Source organism: Rutidosis leptorrhynchoides, chromosome 1, assembly GCF_046630445.1.
Source record: "Rutidosis leptorrhynchoides isolate AG116_Rl617_1_P2 chromosome 1, CSIRO_AGI_Rlap_v1, whole genome shotgun sequence".
Lineage (NCBI taxonomy): Eukaryota > Viridiplantae > Streptophyta > Magnoliopsida > Asterales > Asteraceae > Rutidosis > Rutidosis leptorrhynchoides.
This window is the reverse complement of record NC_092333.1, coordinates 677,272,264-677,288,992: the sequence shown is the minus strand read 5'-3', so window position 1 is coordinate 677,288,992 and position 16,729 is coordinate 677,272,264. Positions and strand designations below refer to the sequence as shown.

At 34.3% G+C, this 16,729-nt stretch overlaps 1 protein-coding gene across 2 annotated transcripts; it reads left to right on the top strand.

Moving 5' to 3' along the window:
- The first annotated feature begins 10,384 nt into the window (after positions 1-10,384).
- On the top strand, positions 10,385-15,421 carry LOC139885988 (kinesin-like protein KIN-14N). 2 transcript variants are annotated; one of them, XM_071869735.1, is made up of 16 exons: positions 10,385-10,588; positions 10,839-10,983; positions 11,091-11,200; positions 11,290-11,409; positions 11,515-11,718; positions 11,799-12,008; positions 12,474-12,548; positions 12,633-12,779; positions 13,139-13,277; positions 13,364-13,473; positions 13,701-13,862; positions 13,947-14,149; positions 14,239-14,320; positions 14,447-14,551; positions 14,641-14,745; positions 14,841-15,421. In XM_071869735.1, the coding sequence occupies exons 1-16, from the start codon at positions 10,385-10,387 to the stop codon at positions 15,018-15,020; spliced, it is 2,301 nt and encodes a 766-aa protein (XP_071725836.1). In that variant the 3' UTR covers positions 15,021-15,421. The 2 variants fall into 2 exon arrangements, 1 of the variants encoding a protein (XP_071725836.1); XR_011772202.1 differs by lacking the exons at positions 10,385-10,588; positions 10,839-10,983 and having other exon boundaries at positions 11,096-11,200; positions 14,841-15,095; positions 15,131-15,421.
- Positions 15,422-16,729: the final 1,308 nt, after the last annotated feature.

Genomic DNA, 16,729 nt, shown 5'->3' with positions numbered 1-16,729 from the left:
TTCCTCCCTTTATGCGTTAATGCGGTCAAGAGTTTTGCTATTCTGGAAAAATCTTGGATGAACCTTCTGTAGTAACCAGCTAGTCCTAAAAATTGGCGTATATGTTTCGGAGTTTTCGGGGTTTCCCATTTTTCAACGGTTTCAATCTTTGTTGGATCCACCTGAATACCTTCTTTGTTCACTATGTGACCGAGGAATTGAACTTCTTCCGACCAAAATGCACACTTTGAAAACTTACCGTACACTTTTTCTTTTCTCAGCAACTTTAGCACTTTTCTTAAATGTTCTTCATGCTCTTGATCATTCTTCGAGTAAATAAGTATGTCATCGATGAAAACAATGACAAACTTGTCAAGATATGGCCCACACACTCGGTTCATGAGGTCCATGAACACAGCTGGTGCGTTCGTCAATCCAAACGGCATAACCATAAACTCGTAATGACCGTAACGCGTCCTAAAAGTAGTCTTTGGAATATCATCCTCCTTCACCCACATTTGATGATACCCAGAACGTAAATCAATCTTCGAATAAACTGACGAGCCTTGTAGTTGATCAAATAAGTCGTTGATTCTCGGTAGTGGGTAGCAGTTCTTGATGGTAAGTTTGTTCAACTCTCAGTAGTCGATACACACCCTAAATGTACCATCCTTCGTCTTGATAAACAAAACAGGAGCTCCCCACGGTGATGTGCTTGGTCGAATGAAATCACGCTCTAAAAGTTCTTGTAATTGGCTCTGAAGTTCCTTCATTTCGCTAGGTGCGAGTCTGTATGGAGCACGAGCTATTGGTGCAGCTCCCGGTACAAGGTCTATTTGAAATTCAACGGATCGGTGTGGAGGTAGTCCCGGTAATTCTTTCGAAAATACATCGGGAAATTCTTTTGCGACTGGAACATCATTGATGTTATTTTCTTCGAAATTGACTTTCTCGACGTGTGCTAGCACAGCATAACAACCTTTTCTTATTAGTTTTTGTGCCTTCAGGTTACTAATAAGATTTAACTTCGCGTTGCTCTTTTCTCCGTACACCATTAAGGGTTTTCCTTTTTCACGTATAATGCGAATTGCATTTTTGTAACAAATGATCTCTGCTTTTACTTCTTTCAACCAGTCCATACCGATTATCACATCAAAACTCCCTAACTCTACTGGTATCAAGTCAATCTTAAATGTTTCGCTAACCAGTTTAATTTCTCGATTCCGACATATATTATCTGCTGTAATTAATTTACCGTTTGCTAATTCAAGTAAAAATTTATTATCCAAGGGCGTCGGTGAACAACTTAGTTTAGCACAAAAATCTCTACACATATAGCTTCTATCCGCACTCGAATCAAATAAAACATAAGCAGATTTATTGTCAATGAGAAACGTACCCGTAACAAGCTCCGGGTCTTCCTGCGCTTCTGCCGTATTAATATTGAAAACTCTTTCGCGGCCCTGCCCATTAGTATTCCCCTGATTCGGGTAATTTCTACTAAAGTGGTCCGGTTTTTCACATCCAAAACAAACTATGGCGGTATTATTTGTTCCGACATTATTTGTTCCTTTAGTTCTATTATGCATTGGTCCGTAGATTTCGCACTTCTTCGCGCTATGACCATTTCTTTTACACCTGTTGCAAAATGTTGTGCAGAACCCCAGATGATGCTCTTCACATCTTTGGCATGGCTGTTTTTGGTTTTTGTTGCCATTGTTGTTATTGAGATTGTTGTTGGGATTGTTATTATTGCTGTTGTTGTTGTTGTTGTTGTTGTTGTTGTTATTGTTATTGGGCTGGTTATTGTAGTTGTTGTTGGGATATTTGTTGAAGTTGTTGTTGCGATTGATGTTGCGGTTATTAGGATAGTTGTTGCGATTTTGGTTGTGATTGTTGTTGTTGTATTGGTGACTCTTGTCATTGGTTTCTTCCCACTTTCTCTTGACTTGCTTCATGTTAGCCTCTTCGGTCGCCTGCTCTTTAATCCTTCCTTCCATCTGGTTCACTAATTTGTGAGCCATTCGACTTGCCTTTTGTATGGAGGCGGGCTCGTGTGAACTCACATCTTCTTGAATTCTTTCCGGTAACCCTTTTACAAATGCGTCGATCTTCTCTTCTTCGTCTTCAAACATTCTGGGACACAATAGGCACAATTCTGTGAATGGTCGTTCGTACGTGGTGATATCTAAACCTTGCGTTCGTAATCCTCTAAGCTCTACCTGGAGCTTATTGACCTCGTTCCTGGGACGATACTGCTCGTTCATCAATTGCTTGAATGCTGACCATGGTAGTGCGTAAGCAGCATCTTGTCCTACCTGCTCGAGATAGGTATTCCACCACGTTAACGCCGTACCTGTGAAGGTATGCGTAGCGTACTTAACTTTGTCCTCTTCAGTACACTTACTTATGGCAAATACCAATTTGACCTTCTCCGTCCACCGTTTCAATCCAATTAGTCCTTCGGTTCCATCAAATTCCAAAGGTTTGCAGGCAGTGAATTCTTTGTAGGAGCATCCTACACGTTTTTGTTGCGGAATTAGTTCTACTGCTAGATCCAGAGTTATTGTTATTTTTCATTGTAGCCTGCACTGCGGCTATGTTCGCAGCAAGGAAAACACGGAAGTCTTCCTCACTCATGTTCAAGTTCTGACGAGTCGCCGGTGCCATTTCCTTCAAAATAGCCAAAAGAATTGAGTTAATCATATAGAATTTAAGAGTAGTAAATAGTATTTCATAGCATAATATGAACTTATTTATAAAAGTTTTTTCTTCATATTAGCATTTTATAGTTTTAATTCGGGTAGTACCTACCCGTTAAGTTCATACTTAGCAGCTATTATACAATTCAACTACTACGATTCTATATGAAAAACTTATTACAATAATATTTCGCGTTCAAACTTTATACAATATTTTACAAACTTACGATACCGCTATAATACATATAGGATGAAATATAGCACATAATAACTTTGCTACTCGGCAGCTATGAAGGCAATTCTAGTTAATACGCAAGTTGATCAGCAAAAGAAATAAAGAAACGTAATCCATAAGTCCAGAAACAAGTCATGCATTCAGATTTTACTAAGACGACTTCCCATCCTTGATCTTGTAGAAAATAACCGTTGTGACCATTGTCTAGGCAGCATGTTGTAATATCGTCAAAAGGACGAGGGTTTCGTAATGTCCAACAGCCCCGTAATAATCTAAAAACCTTGTTTCTCACCCCAACTACTGAATCCGTCACTTGTGGGAAGGTTTTATTTAAAAGTTGCAATTCGATGTTCTTTTTCTCATTTTGGTAAGAAGTAAACATCACTAACCCGTAAACATAACATGCTTCTTTATGTTGCATGTTAGAAGCTCTTTCTAATTCACGAAATCCTATGTTGGGATATGTTGAGTCAAAATAGGTTCTTAACCCGTAGCGTAAAATTGCATTTGGGTTCCCCGCATTTAATGCTTTAAAGAAAACATGGCGTAACTTACGGTCTCCCCAATGTGATATACCCCACCTATCAAAGGAAATCCTTTTATAAACTAAGGCATTTCTGGAAAGTCTTTCAAATGTTTGACAAGTTAATTTCGCCATAACTAAATGTGCTGATGAATTCTGACCAACTCTAGACAAGATTTCCTCAATCATATCCTCTGGTAGGTCTTCTAAAATATTCGGTTGTCTACCCTTAACATCCATTTTGTTTTTATACTGTAAAATAGACAAGGATTAGATTCGTAAAGATAATTAACAAACAATACAAGCAATTTTTACATAGAACATAAAAGTACAAGCACACTACAATACATATAATACACAACATGATTACAACCCTCTAGTCTGAATCACTGGTTTCTTCTTCTTCGGACTTAGTTCGTTTTCCTAATTTTCTAGGAATATATGGTGTTCCTCTAATACGAGCCGTTGTTTTCCACAATGGTTTAGAAAAACCTGGTGGTTTAGAGGTTCCCGGGTCATTGTTACATTTTAGGAAATTTAGATGTTGCCGATACATATAAAGTTCATCGGAGTTGGAATCGGGTTTCTCTATTTTTATACCTTTTCCCTTAATATTTTCTTTCGCTTTATTAAATTGGGTCGAGGTAATTTCTATAACATCATCGGAATCCTCATCGGGATCCGATTCATCGAAAAATTGATAATCTTCCCAATATTTTGCTTCCTCGGCGGAAAAACCATTGACCATTATTAACTTTGGTCCGTTGGTTGAGGATTTTCTTTTATTTAATCGATTTACTATAGGTATCAATATTTCTTCCTCCGGAACCTCTTCTTCTTCCGGTTCCTCCTCTTCCGGTTCCTCCTCTTCCAGTTCCTCCTCTTCCGGTTCCTCCTCTTCCGGTTCCTCCTCTTCCGGTTCCTCCTCTTCCGGTTCCTCTTCTTCCGGTTCCTCTTCGGGAATTTGTGAATCTTCCCAAAATATATTCGACTCTTCATTATTATTAGGTGAATTGATGGAATTTGTACTAGTGGTAGACATCTATCACACAATATCAAACACATTAAGAGGTTAATATATCACATAATATTTACATGTTAATAATATATAGTTTCCAACAAAAGTGTTAAGCAATCGTTTTTAAAGAAAACACGGTCGAAGTCCAGACTCACTAATGTATACTAACAAACTTGATAAGACACACTAATGCAAATTTCTGGTTCTCTAAGACCAACGCTCGGATACCAACTGAAATATAGTTGGGGACAACCACCGTCCCACCCAGTGCCTTCCCAGCTAACCGCCCGGTGACCACTGAGTGTACCTCAGATACTGATTTTAGGGCCTGCCTCTCGGCAATTGCCAACCCTCGTAAGGGATCGCAAGGAGTAAGAGCCAATGCTTCGTCACAGGTAACACTGTGAGAACCTCATTTACGACTAACTCGCCACACATGGACGGCGTTATACCAGCTCTGATGCTAACTGAAATGTCCCGTTCATATTGATTATAAACATTCCATATTAATTGATTTCGTCGCGAGGTTTTGACCTCTATATGAGACGTTTTTCAAAGACTGCATTCGTTTTTAAAACAACCATAACCTTTATTTTATCGATAAAGGTTTAAAAAGCATTACGTCGATTATCAAATAATGATAATCTAAAATATACCGTTTACACACGACCATTACATAATGGTTTACAATATGAATATATTACATCAAAAATAAGTTTCTTGAATGCAGTTTTACATAATATCATACAAGCATGGACTCCAAATCTTGTCCTTATTTTAGTATGCAACAGCGGAAGCTCTTAATAATCACCTGAGAATAAACATGCTTAAAACGTCAACAAAAATGTTGGTGAGTTATAGGTTTAACCTATATATTATCAAATCATAATAATAGACCACAAGATTTCATATTTCAATACATCCCATACATAGAGATAAAAATCATTCATACGGTGAACACCTGGTAACCGACATTAACAAGATGCATATAAGAATATCCCCATCATTCCGGGACATCCATCAGACATGATATAAAAACTCGAAGTACTAAAGCATCCGCTACAACGGATGGGGTTTGTTGGGCCCAATAGATCTATCTTTAGGATTCGCGTCAATTAGTAGACTGGTTTACTAATTCTTAGGTTACCAAGTAAAAGGGGCATATTCGGCTTCGATCGTTCAACCATAGAAAGTAGTTTCATGTTCTTGTGTCTATTTTGTAAAACATTTATAAAGCTGCATGTATTCTCATCCCAGAAATATTAGATTTTAAAAGTGGGACTATAACTCACTTTCACAGATTTTTACTTCGTCGGGAAGTAAGACTTGGCCACTGATCGATTCACGAACCTATAACAAATTTGTACATATATATCAAAGTATGTTCAAAATATATTTATAACATTTCTAATACGTTTTAATGTTTTAAGTTTATTAAGTCAGTTGTCTTCGTTAGTAACCTACAACTAGTTGTCCATAGTTAGATGTACAGAAATAAATTGATATATATTATCTTGACCCAATCCACGACCCAGTGTATACACGTCTCAGGATAGATCACAACTCAAAGTATATATATTTTTGGAATCAACCTCAACCCTGTATAGCTAACTCCAACATTACTGCATATAGAGTGTCTATGGTTGTTCCAAATAATATATATAGATGGGTCGATATGATATGTCAAAACATTTGTATACGTGTCTATAGTATCTCAAGATTACATAATATATTAGAATATATGTATTATACAATATAAGTTAGCTAGGATATGATTAATATAGATTTGTTACCAATTTTCACGTAGCTACAACAAGTAAAAATATCCAATCTTGTTTTACCCATAACTTCTTCGTTTTAAATCCGTTTTGAGTGAATCCAATTGCTATGGTTTCATATTGAACTTAAGTTTATGAATCTATACAGAAAAAGTATAAGTTTATAGTCATAAATACAGGTTACAAGTCATTTTTGTAAAGGTAGTCATTTAGTCGAATGAACGACGTCTAGATGACCATTTTGGAAAACATACTTCCACTTTGAGTTTAATCATGATTTTTGGATATAGTTTCATGTTCATAAGAAAAATCATTTTTCCAGAAGAACAACTTTTAAATCAAAGTTTATCATAGTTTTTAATTAACTAACCCAAAACAGCCCGCGGTGTTACTACGACGGCGTATATCCAGTTTTACGGTGTTTTTTGTGTTTTCAGGTTTTAAATCATTAAGTTAGCATATCATATAGATATAGAACATGTGTCTAGTTAATTTTAAAAGTCAAGTTAGATGGATTAACTTTTGTTTGCGAACAAGTTTAGAATTAACTAAACTATGTTCTAGTGATTTCAAGTTTAAACCTGCGAATAAGGTAGTTTTATATATATGAATCGAATGATGTTATGAACATCATTACTACCTCAGGTTTTGTGGATAAACCTACTGGAAATGAGAAAAATAGATCTAGCTTCAAAGGATCCTTGGATGGCTTGAAATTTCTTGAAGCAGAATCATGACACGAAAACAAGTTCAAGTAAGATTTCCACTCGAAATAAGATTGTTATAGTTATAGAAATTGAATCAAAGTTTGAATATGAGTATTACCTTGTATTAGAAAGATATATTACTATAAATAAGAAAGATTTCTTGAGGTTGGATGATTACTTTACAAGAATGGAAGTAAGCTAGCAAACTTGGAAGTATTCTTGATTTTATGAAACTAGAACTTATAGAATTTATGAAGAACACTTAGAACTTGAAGATAGAACTTGAGAGAGATCAATTTTCTAAAGAAAATTGAAGAATGAAAGTGTTTGTAGGTATTTTTGGTCGTTGGTATATGGATTAGATATAAAGGATGTGTAATTTTGTTTAAATGTAAATAAGTCATGAATGATTACTAATATTTTTGTAATTTTATGAGATATTTCATGCTAGTTGTCAAATGATGTTCCCACATGTGTTAGGTGACTCACATGGGCTGCTAAGAGCTGATCATTGGAGTGTATATACCAATAGTACATACATCTAAAAACTGTGTATTGTTTGAGTATGAATACAGGTGCATACGAGTAGAATTGTTGATGAAACTGAACGAGGATGTAATTGTAAGCATTTTTGTTAAGTAGAAGTATTTTGACAAATGTCTTGAAGTCTTTCAAAAGTGTATGAATACATATTAAAACACTACATGTATATACATTTTAACTGAGTCGTTAAGTCATCGTTAGTCGTTACATGTAAATGTTGTTTTGAAACCTTTAGGTTAACGATCTTGTTAAATGTTGTTAACCCATTGTTTATTATATCTAAAGAGATGTTAAATTATTACATTATCATGATATTATGATATATTAATATATCTTGGTATGATATATATACAGTTAAATGTTGTTACAACGATAATCGTTACATATATGTCTCGTTTCGAAATCATTAAGTTAATAGTCTTATTTTTACATATGTAGTTCATTGTTAATACACTTAATGACATGTTTACTTATCATTTATCATGATTAAACATAGTGTATCAATATCTTAATATGATTCATATGTATTTAGTAAGACGTTGTTATAACGATAATCGTTATATATATCGTTTCGAGTTTCTTAATTCAATAAACTCAATTTTATGTATATAACTCATTGTTAAAATACCTAATGAGATACTTACTTATCATAATATCATGTTAACTATATATATAATCATATATATGTCATCATATAGTTTTTACAAGTTTTAAAGTTCGTGAATCACCGGTCAACTTGGGTGGTCAATTGTCTATATGAAACCTATTTAAATTAATCAAGTCTTAACAAGTTTGATTGCTTAACATGTTGGAAACACTTAATCATGTAAATAACAATTTCATTTAATATATATAAACATGGAAAAGTTCGGGTCACTACATAAATTTCACCCAAGAATGTTTTTCGCACGTCGTGTTGCGGGGGTAGTGGGGGAGGGGGTTTTGCCGCCTATGTCTTCGGATTGAGCCGGGTTTCTTCTGTACTGTTGTTAAAAAAAAATATACATTATTTAGTAAACTATTTACAAATTTATTTTGATTTTAAAATATGAAAAGAAAATTTAAAATTTAATGAAATTTCTATTTTGTACCTTTAGGACGTAAAATAATATAAGATAAATAGTTGCTGTATCTTTTTGATTTCCTCTTAAGAAATTATTAAAGTCGACAATAAACCAAATATTTCTTCATAATATCTAAAAAGTGTTGGTGATTTTAGCATTATCCAACGTTATTTTAGTTGATTGAATTGCTAAGTTGAATGTGCTCGAACCATTGAAACGCTACACGGATTTGGAGAGTGTGGAATACACGTTCTTAAAGTGTAAAATGGTTTGAGGATATGTTAGTGAGCTTGGAAATAACATTTGAAACTTAAGTAATGCGAAACGCGACTTGAAAAGGCCATACGCACGAAAAACCATAAGAAAGAAATTTGAGCTGTTGTACAGGGTTAAGCCGCGGCGCGGCTTAAGGCATAAATTTCAGGTCGAGGTTTTTGGCGTATTTTCAAGTGTGGTTCTTTGTTAGCCCGCGACGCGGCTCTCAGGCCCGCGGCGCGGCTTAACGCTGATTAGCTGAAAAGGTACTTTTTCAACCCAAGAGGCATATTTGAACTCCAAACGTTATGTGGTTGTTCCAGGACATTTATGAACAGTATTTTTGAAGTATTTGGACTTGTTTGAGCACAAATACATGGGTGTAACATTCCAAGTATTATGCGGGTTCATTTGAAAATGTTTGACTCTTCAAATACACCTTTTGACCCATTATAAATATATGGATTCTTTTCCATATGAAGGGTTAGACACTTTACACAATGTTCCAGATTTTGAACATGTCTAACACACTTTCAACACAAAAACTTTCAGATTTATGCAATTTACAATTGCAAGGAACAATTATCTTTTGGTCAAGACGATTGTTTATACTAGTCTTATCCTAATAGTGATTTCGTGTAATCCGTGACCAAGTGGGTCGAAATACTCTATTACGAAAGTGTTCACACGATTCTAGTATCAATCCGGTTGTTGATTCTTTACCCACTAATCCATATATATTTTCCAACAAAAAGTTTTGAATCAATGTACGGGTAATACATTGTATGATACTACTCTAACTATATAAATACTAATCGTATCGTTGAAATCTTCCGATGTTTTGATGAGTTTGATTTGAGGATTTAAGAGGTGTTTGATTTTATAATTTTGTGTGGCATTAGACCACTCCCTACAGCTAGTTATTCGTTAGTTACCCGCTCATTACCCGTCATTACCCGTAACTAACCATAGGCACGAGCTAGTTACCCGCTTTAGTTATCCGCTTTCACCATGGATATGAATATAATGGAAGTATGAGGTTTAGTTATAGATTTGTGGGTCCCAATAGTTTTTTATTGTTTGGACTTAATGCTTTATTGCTTGTACGTTGTATAGTAAGAGGGTTATTTTTTTAGGCATGATAGAGAGTGTTTAGTTATGGGTTAGTTATAGAATATTGGTGTTGATGTGGCGATGATATGAAAGATTAAGAAGATGAATAGTTTAGTTACGATAGAGAGTGACCTTAGTACTCCGTATATATTTTTGTTTATTATTATTTTTTGGAAAAAAAATATATAATACAGTAGTACTCCGTACGTCGTATGAACGTCGTACGGAGTAATAATAAAATCAGACAATAGCTTTGATTTCAATTCACGGACCCACCACCCCACACTTCTTTCTGAATTTACAAAACCCTTCAATTTTTTTATACCGGCAAGATTTGTTTTTTACCCTTTCTTTTTTCTGTGTTTTTAATAAAAAAAGCATAAAAGTAAATCTTGACGAACAAATAAAAAATCTACTACGTACTTTTCTTTGGGTTTTCTTGACATTGTGACAAACATCTGAAAAAGATGGTGGTTACAGCTAATGGTAGCAGAACACCTGTTACACCAAGGCAAGCCTTTTCAGTTGTTAATGGTAGTCAAGATCCGAGTTTTCAGTCCGGACCCGGTAGCATTGCCGGGTCGGATTGTGGTGGGTTTGAGTTCACAAAAGAAGAAGTTGAAGCTTTGTTAAATATGAAGATCAAACCTAAAGATAAATTCAACGTCAAGGTCCAACTTTTTATTTTATTTTATGTTTTTCTTTGTGTGTTAAGTATGTGTGTTTGATGACTCAGTGTGTAAACTAAGTATAATATTTTTGAAATTGAAATCAGAATAATAAAAAATTAAATCTCGAGGCTTTTTCTTGTTCCTGTTCTTGTGTGTGTGAAGTGTGTTTTTGGGTAATGTATGGAATATTTAATTTAATTTGTTATTATTATTTGAGGTATATGTAATGTTAATTTTTGTGGGATTTTAGGAAAAATGTGACCTAATGATGGAGTATATTAAAAAACTAAGGGTTTGTGTAAGATGGTTTCAAGATTTTGAAGGGAATCTTTCTTTAGAGCATGAGAAGCTTAAAAAGCTGTTTGAATCAGCAGAAAAGAAATCAAATGAAATGGGTACTTAATTTTATTAAAATTTGTAGCTTTAATTTTTATTAGTATATATTTTCATATCTATTTCGCTTAATATTGATTGTTGTGTTATATAATTAATTGGTTCTTAGAAATGCTAATGAATGCTAAGGAAGAAGAACTGAACTCACTAATCGATAATTTGCGAATAAATTACTTGGATTTACAAGAGAAATTCAAGAAAGAAGAAGCTGAGAAATCGGTACTGTTCTGGAATCTATGACCTAATTTAACCAACTTGTTATTGGCTATTTTACTTATTAATCATATGTTTCTTGATCTTTATTTTAGGATGCAATTAAAACATTGATGACTGAGAAAGATGCTAGAATGACAGCAGAAAGGTCACAAGCATCCCTCACCGGAGATCTTGAAAAAGCTCTTAGTGAGAGTTCAAGTGCAAATCAAAAGGTTGTAAATATGATCTAATATTACCATGAAATCCAATATTTTAGTTATTATATTGTGATTGTCATTGAAAGCTACAAACTTGAAATAACGTTATGCATTTTCCAGATAATATCACTCAATGATATGTACTCTAGGTTGCAAGAATACAGTACAAGCTTACAACAATACAACAGTAAACTGCAATCCGAGCTTAATCAAACGAAGGAGACCCTTAGCAAAGTAGAATGCGAAAAAGCTGCTTTAATGGAGAATTTAAGCAATTTAAGAGGCTACCATGAATCTCAACAAGAACAACTTGCCTCTACAAAAGTTAGTCATTCGACATTTGCAAATTTGTGGTTTCTTTATATACTTAAAAAATGATTTAATGATTATATTATTGTTTATAGGCTAGTTTAGAAGAGTCAATGAAGCTAAAAGATGCTTTAGGTAGTGAAGTTGGATTTTTGAGAGGGGACTTGCACCTAGTGACAGAAGATCGTGATCGACAATTGTTGCTAGTTCAAGATTTAACATCTGAAGTGTTGCAGTATGAAGAATGTACTGGAAAATCGGCAGCTCAATTGGGTAACCTAACATCAAGATCGATAGAGCTCGAGGTTATGTGATTCCCATTAATTATTAATATTAGTTTAAATTGAATTTTATTCATGTAAAGGTGGCAATAGCAGGACTTTGGTCGAAACAAGTTAACTTTTGTATAGCCAAAAAGGGTTGTTAAAGACTTCTAAACTTTATTATCTATAATATTCTTCTACTAGGTTGAAAATTTCTTTATATGTAATGATTTTGAAGGTCTCAAGCTTTGAAAATACACTTTGGTGGACTTTTGATCGGTTTACTTGTTTACTCGTTAAGACTTCTAAACTTTATTTTCAATATACTATTTTTTTACTACGTTGAAAATTTCCTTATATGTAATGATTTCGAAGGTCTAAAGCTCTGAAAATACACTTTGGGTGAATTTTGACCAAGTCTATTTGTTTATTCATGAGTAAGCGTAAGTAAATCAATCTAAATTGCCGTTGCTATATGTATGTAATTCTTATGGTTTGTTCTTTTAGGCAACATGTGCTTTACAAACGGACACAATAAAAAGACTGCAGGAGCAACTTGCTACAACAGAGAAGAATTTGGAGGTATTTGATACAATTTTGGGTATAATTATGTTTAGTGAATTGTTGGTTTGATTCTATATTAATATATGAAGTTCTCTGTTGTAGATATCTGATTTATCATCAATTGAGGCTAAAACAGGATATGAAGAACAGAAAATACTTAACGCTGATTTACAAATTCGTCTGGCAGAAGCAGAATCAAAACTTATCGAAGGAGAATTTTTACGAAAAAAATTGCATAATACAGTATTGGTATGAATCCTAAATTTCCGTTGAGGTAGCATAATTGGTGGACGTTTACTCGGACTGACCTGAAATCCTTTTTGTCCTGACATTTAAATTTTATAAACATTAAGTTGTGTTTTAGAAATGGTTGCAGAAAAAATTGTTTTACAGACTTGCATTTTAAAAACCAGTGGGTGACTTTCGCCCCATTTGACCCATTCCCATTTCTAAAATTTTTTAGAAACAATTTACTGCTTCACTACAGAGATAAGAGAAAACCCTAATTGTTACCATTCATAGATTAATGGGTCAAAGTTGCTCTACTTTTCAGGTACTTTGTATGTGTTTATCATACCACTCTTATGAGTTTACTATTCTTATGGCAGGAATTAAAAGGAAGCATTCGAGTTTTCTGTAGAGTCCGACCTCTTTTATTTGATGAAGGTGTTGAAAAAGAAATAAAGACTATAACTTTTCCCACGACAACAGAAGCTCTTGGTCGAGGCATTGAAGTCGTGCAACACGGTACGTTTTTACTTTGTTAAAACTATCAATTTCGGCTTTCTTTACCATGTCATGCGCTCTTAATACTGTTTTCATTTGTCAAAAAGGGCAAAGCCATCCTTTCATGTTTGATAAGGTATTTATGCCTCAATCATCACAAGAAGAGGTGTTTGATGAGATATCACAACTTGTTCAAAGTGCACTCGACGGTTATAAGGTACTTTCAATCTTTCGCAAAAAAAATCTTAGTTTGGCATTACATATGTTGAGGCACATGTTTATATTTGGGTTTTGTTAACAATTTATGCCAATGGTTCTTATTTAAAGTGTTTGATATCGGATATTAGTGATAAATCAGCCTTTTAAAAGCACACCAATGACTCTTAATTAAGTTTGTACAATCACTTCTAATTAGCACTAATAAAAATTTAATTACTTTTGTAGGTTTGCATCTTTGCGTACGGTCAAACAGGATCGGGCAAAACACATACAATGATGGGGACACCAGGAAGCTACGACGATAAAGGATTAATACCTCGTTCGTTAGAACAAATATTCGAGGCTCGCCAAAATCTTCTTGAAAAAGGATGGAAGTACGAAATGCAGGTTTGCAATTGAATCTCATGTCTTATCATCATACGTTATTTTTCGGATCACGTCATTTTTATTGATCCTCAACTTATCTTGTAGGTATCAATGCTTGAAATATACAACGAGACGATACGTGATTTGTTATCATCGAACAAATCATCTTCGACAGAGAGCGGTAACAAACAACAATATGCTATAAAACATGACGCAAATGGTAACACGAATGTTTCAGATTTGACTATCATGGATGTTCGTAGCAGTAAGGAAGTATCATATTTGTTAAACCGCGCTTCACAAAGCAGGTACGTATATGTTTAAAGATAGTGGATTTCATGTTAAAGTATAGATATTTAATTGGTTTCTTAAGGGCTATGACTTTTTTCAAACTTAGGTCTGTGGGTAAGACTCATATGAACGAGCAATCGTCAAGAAGTCACTTTGTCTTCACTTTGCGGATATCGGGTGTTAATGAGGTAAGGATGTTCGTTGTTTGTATGTACAAATCAAACTACATTTTCTTTATGAATATATATTTTTAAATTTTTTTTAAAGTGTTTGACCTGTTGGTAATACGATTAACTTTTGATTTTGCTTATTAGGTCATGGACCAACACGTACAAGGTGTTCTTAACCTTATTGATCTTGCTGGTAGTGAGCGTCTCTCTAAGAGTGGATCCACTGGGGAACGACTAAAAGAAACTCAGGTATATTATTATTATTATTAACTTCTTTATTACAAAAATGTCAAATAATGTTTTTAAAATGTTATTAACTCTTGATACGATTTAATCAGGCCATCAATAGGAGTTTGTCGTCGTTAAGTGACGTAATATTTGCTCTAGCAAAGAAGGAAGAGCATGTGCCATATAGGAATTCAAAACTAACATACCTTCTTCAGGTACATTTCCGATTTTTTAATGTAAAACGAAATTTTATGTGTACATATTGTGTCCAAATACAATTTTCTGACCTGTTTTCGGTGGTCAAAACCAGCCTTGCTTAGGTGGCGATTCGAAGACATTAATGGTTGTGAATGTATCTCCTGCACCGTCATCAGTTAACGAGTCACTTTGTTCTCTACGGTTTGCTGCAAGAGTTAATGCTTGTGAGATCAGTATCCCTCGACGACAGACCTCAATGCGATATCTGGAGCCTCGATTGAGCTACGGCTAAGAAACCTCAGATTGTGATTTTAACACGTGACATTCGTTAGTAATTATTAACGTAGGATATTCGGAAACCTTGTTGTAAGTTCTAACAGTAGGTCAATGAGTCTGCCTGTAACGTGTATAGCAGCAGAAAGAATAGTACATGGATCGTAGAGTGATAGATTTCTACTTACTGATCTCGGTAGTAATAGATACTAATACTGATAAGGCGGATCGGTTCACAATGTATGCACTCGAAATTGTTATCTTCAGGTTGATTCAATGGCTATTTAAGTTATGTTGTTGTCGTTCATTTCCAGTGTGATCATAATTTTACACCACCATCAATGTATGCATTTGAATCAGTGTTTGACCAATTCAATTTGAGTAATGTTGTTGTTTGACCAATTCAATATTTTTTTTTTTTTTTTTTTTTTTTTTTTTTTTTTTTTTTTAACCATGTGTTGTTGCATATTTAATATTGATATTTTAATTTTACTAATACGATAGTAGTATTGGAGTTATTGGTTTTCCTTTAAAATTTTCCTCATAAGCCCATATTAAAAAGACCTTTGCATTTTATTGAATTGTTAATTAAGCATATCATTTAACTTTAAAAAGTGTCTTCCACTATTTTTCATAACTAATTTCCCACTATTAAGAGCTGTACATTTTCCGTCGTACCACTTAGTCGATGACTAAAGAATTGAATAACTCGACTACTAGCTTAGTGTCACATCAACGCCGAGTGCTAGCTTAGCGTCACGCTTTAGAAAGATTGAAGAAAGACAGAGTGCTCCAGTGGCAAGCCTACTTGAAAGGTTATGCGGTCGTCCTATGACCCCACAAATTTAAGTATTGGACCCTATATATATTCAGGATTTATAGATTTTTAAAAGTAAATGACCACTAAAATACCATTCAAACATAATTCGTATTGAAACAAATATTTCGGGACCCCATTGAGTTTTGATAATAGATTCGCCACTGAGTGCTACCACCCGTCGCACCCGATTATTGAAGATCCGAAACAAGAACAATAGTTATACGCGAAAAAAAAAGAAAAAAAAAAAAAAAACCGGCCACGCTTTTCATCATCATCTATATCAACAAAGACGCAATCATCATAGGTGATCCCAAAGACATGTGTCATTACACATTAGTGTGATTTCAAAGAAGTTGAAGAAGAAAGCAAAGACGCTCCATTGGCACTGGTCTTATGATCATGGTTAATTTTGTCGCCTTAAATTTAATATCAACAACTTTATAGGACTATTTATCAACTTAGACCACTATTCTTGTAAGTTTCTAATGTAGGTAGTAGTACATAACATGGTATGTCTTGATTTTTCTCCAAGTATAAGGTGGGGGTCACGTTTAGAATATGACTCACCATAGCAGATGGGCCACATTTTTTGTGCTCGTGGTCACATGAAATCGTGCACCCATATGAGGTAAACAAACAATATTGTGACCGTGATAAAATTGAGATAACACATTTGTTGTCGTTATTTTAACACAAGGTCAGTTGGTACGAGAAAAATGTTATACACCATACCCACACAAAAATTACTTTTAGAATAATTCAAAATTATTGTTTCGGTGATTGGGTACGTTTATTTTAACACAAATTAGAACACGTTAACGTGTGCAACTGTGCTCCGTGACGCTAAGCCACTTTATAATGGACGAATATAAATAATTAAAAAAAATCAAAATCTATAAACAAACACA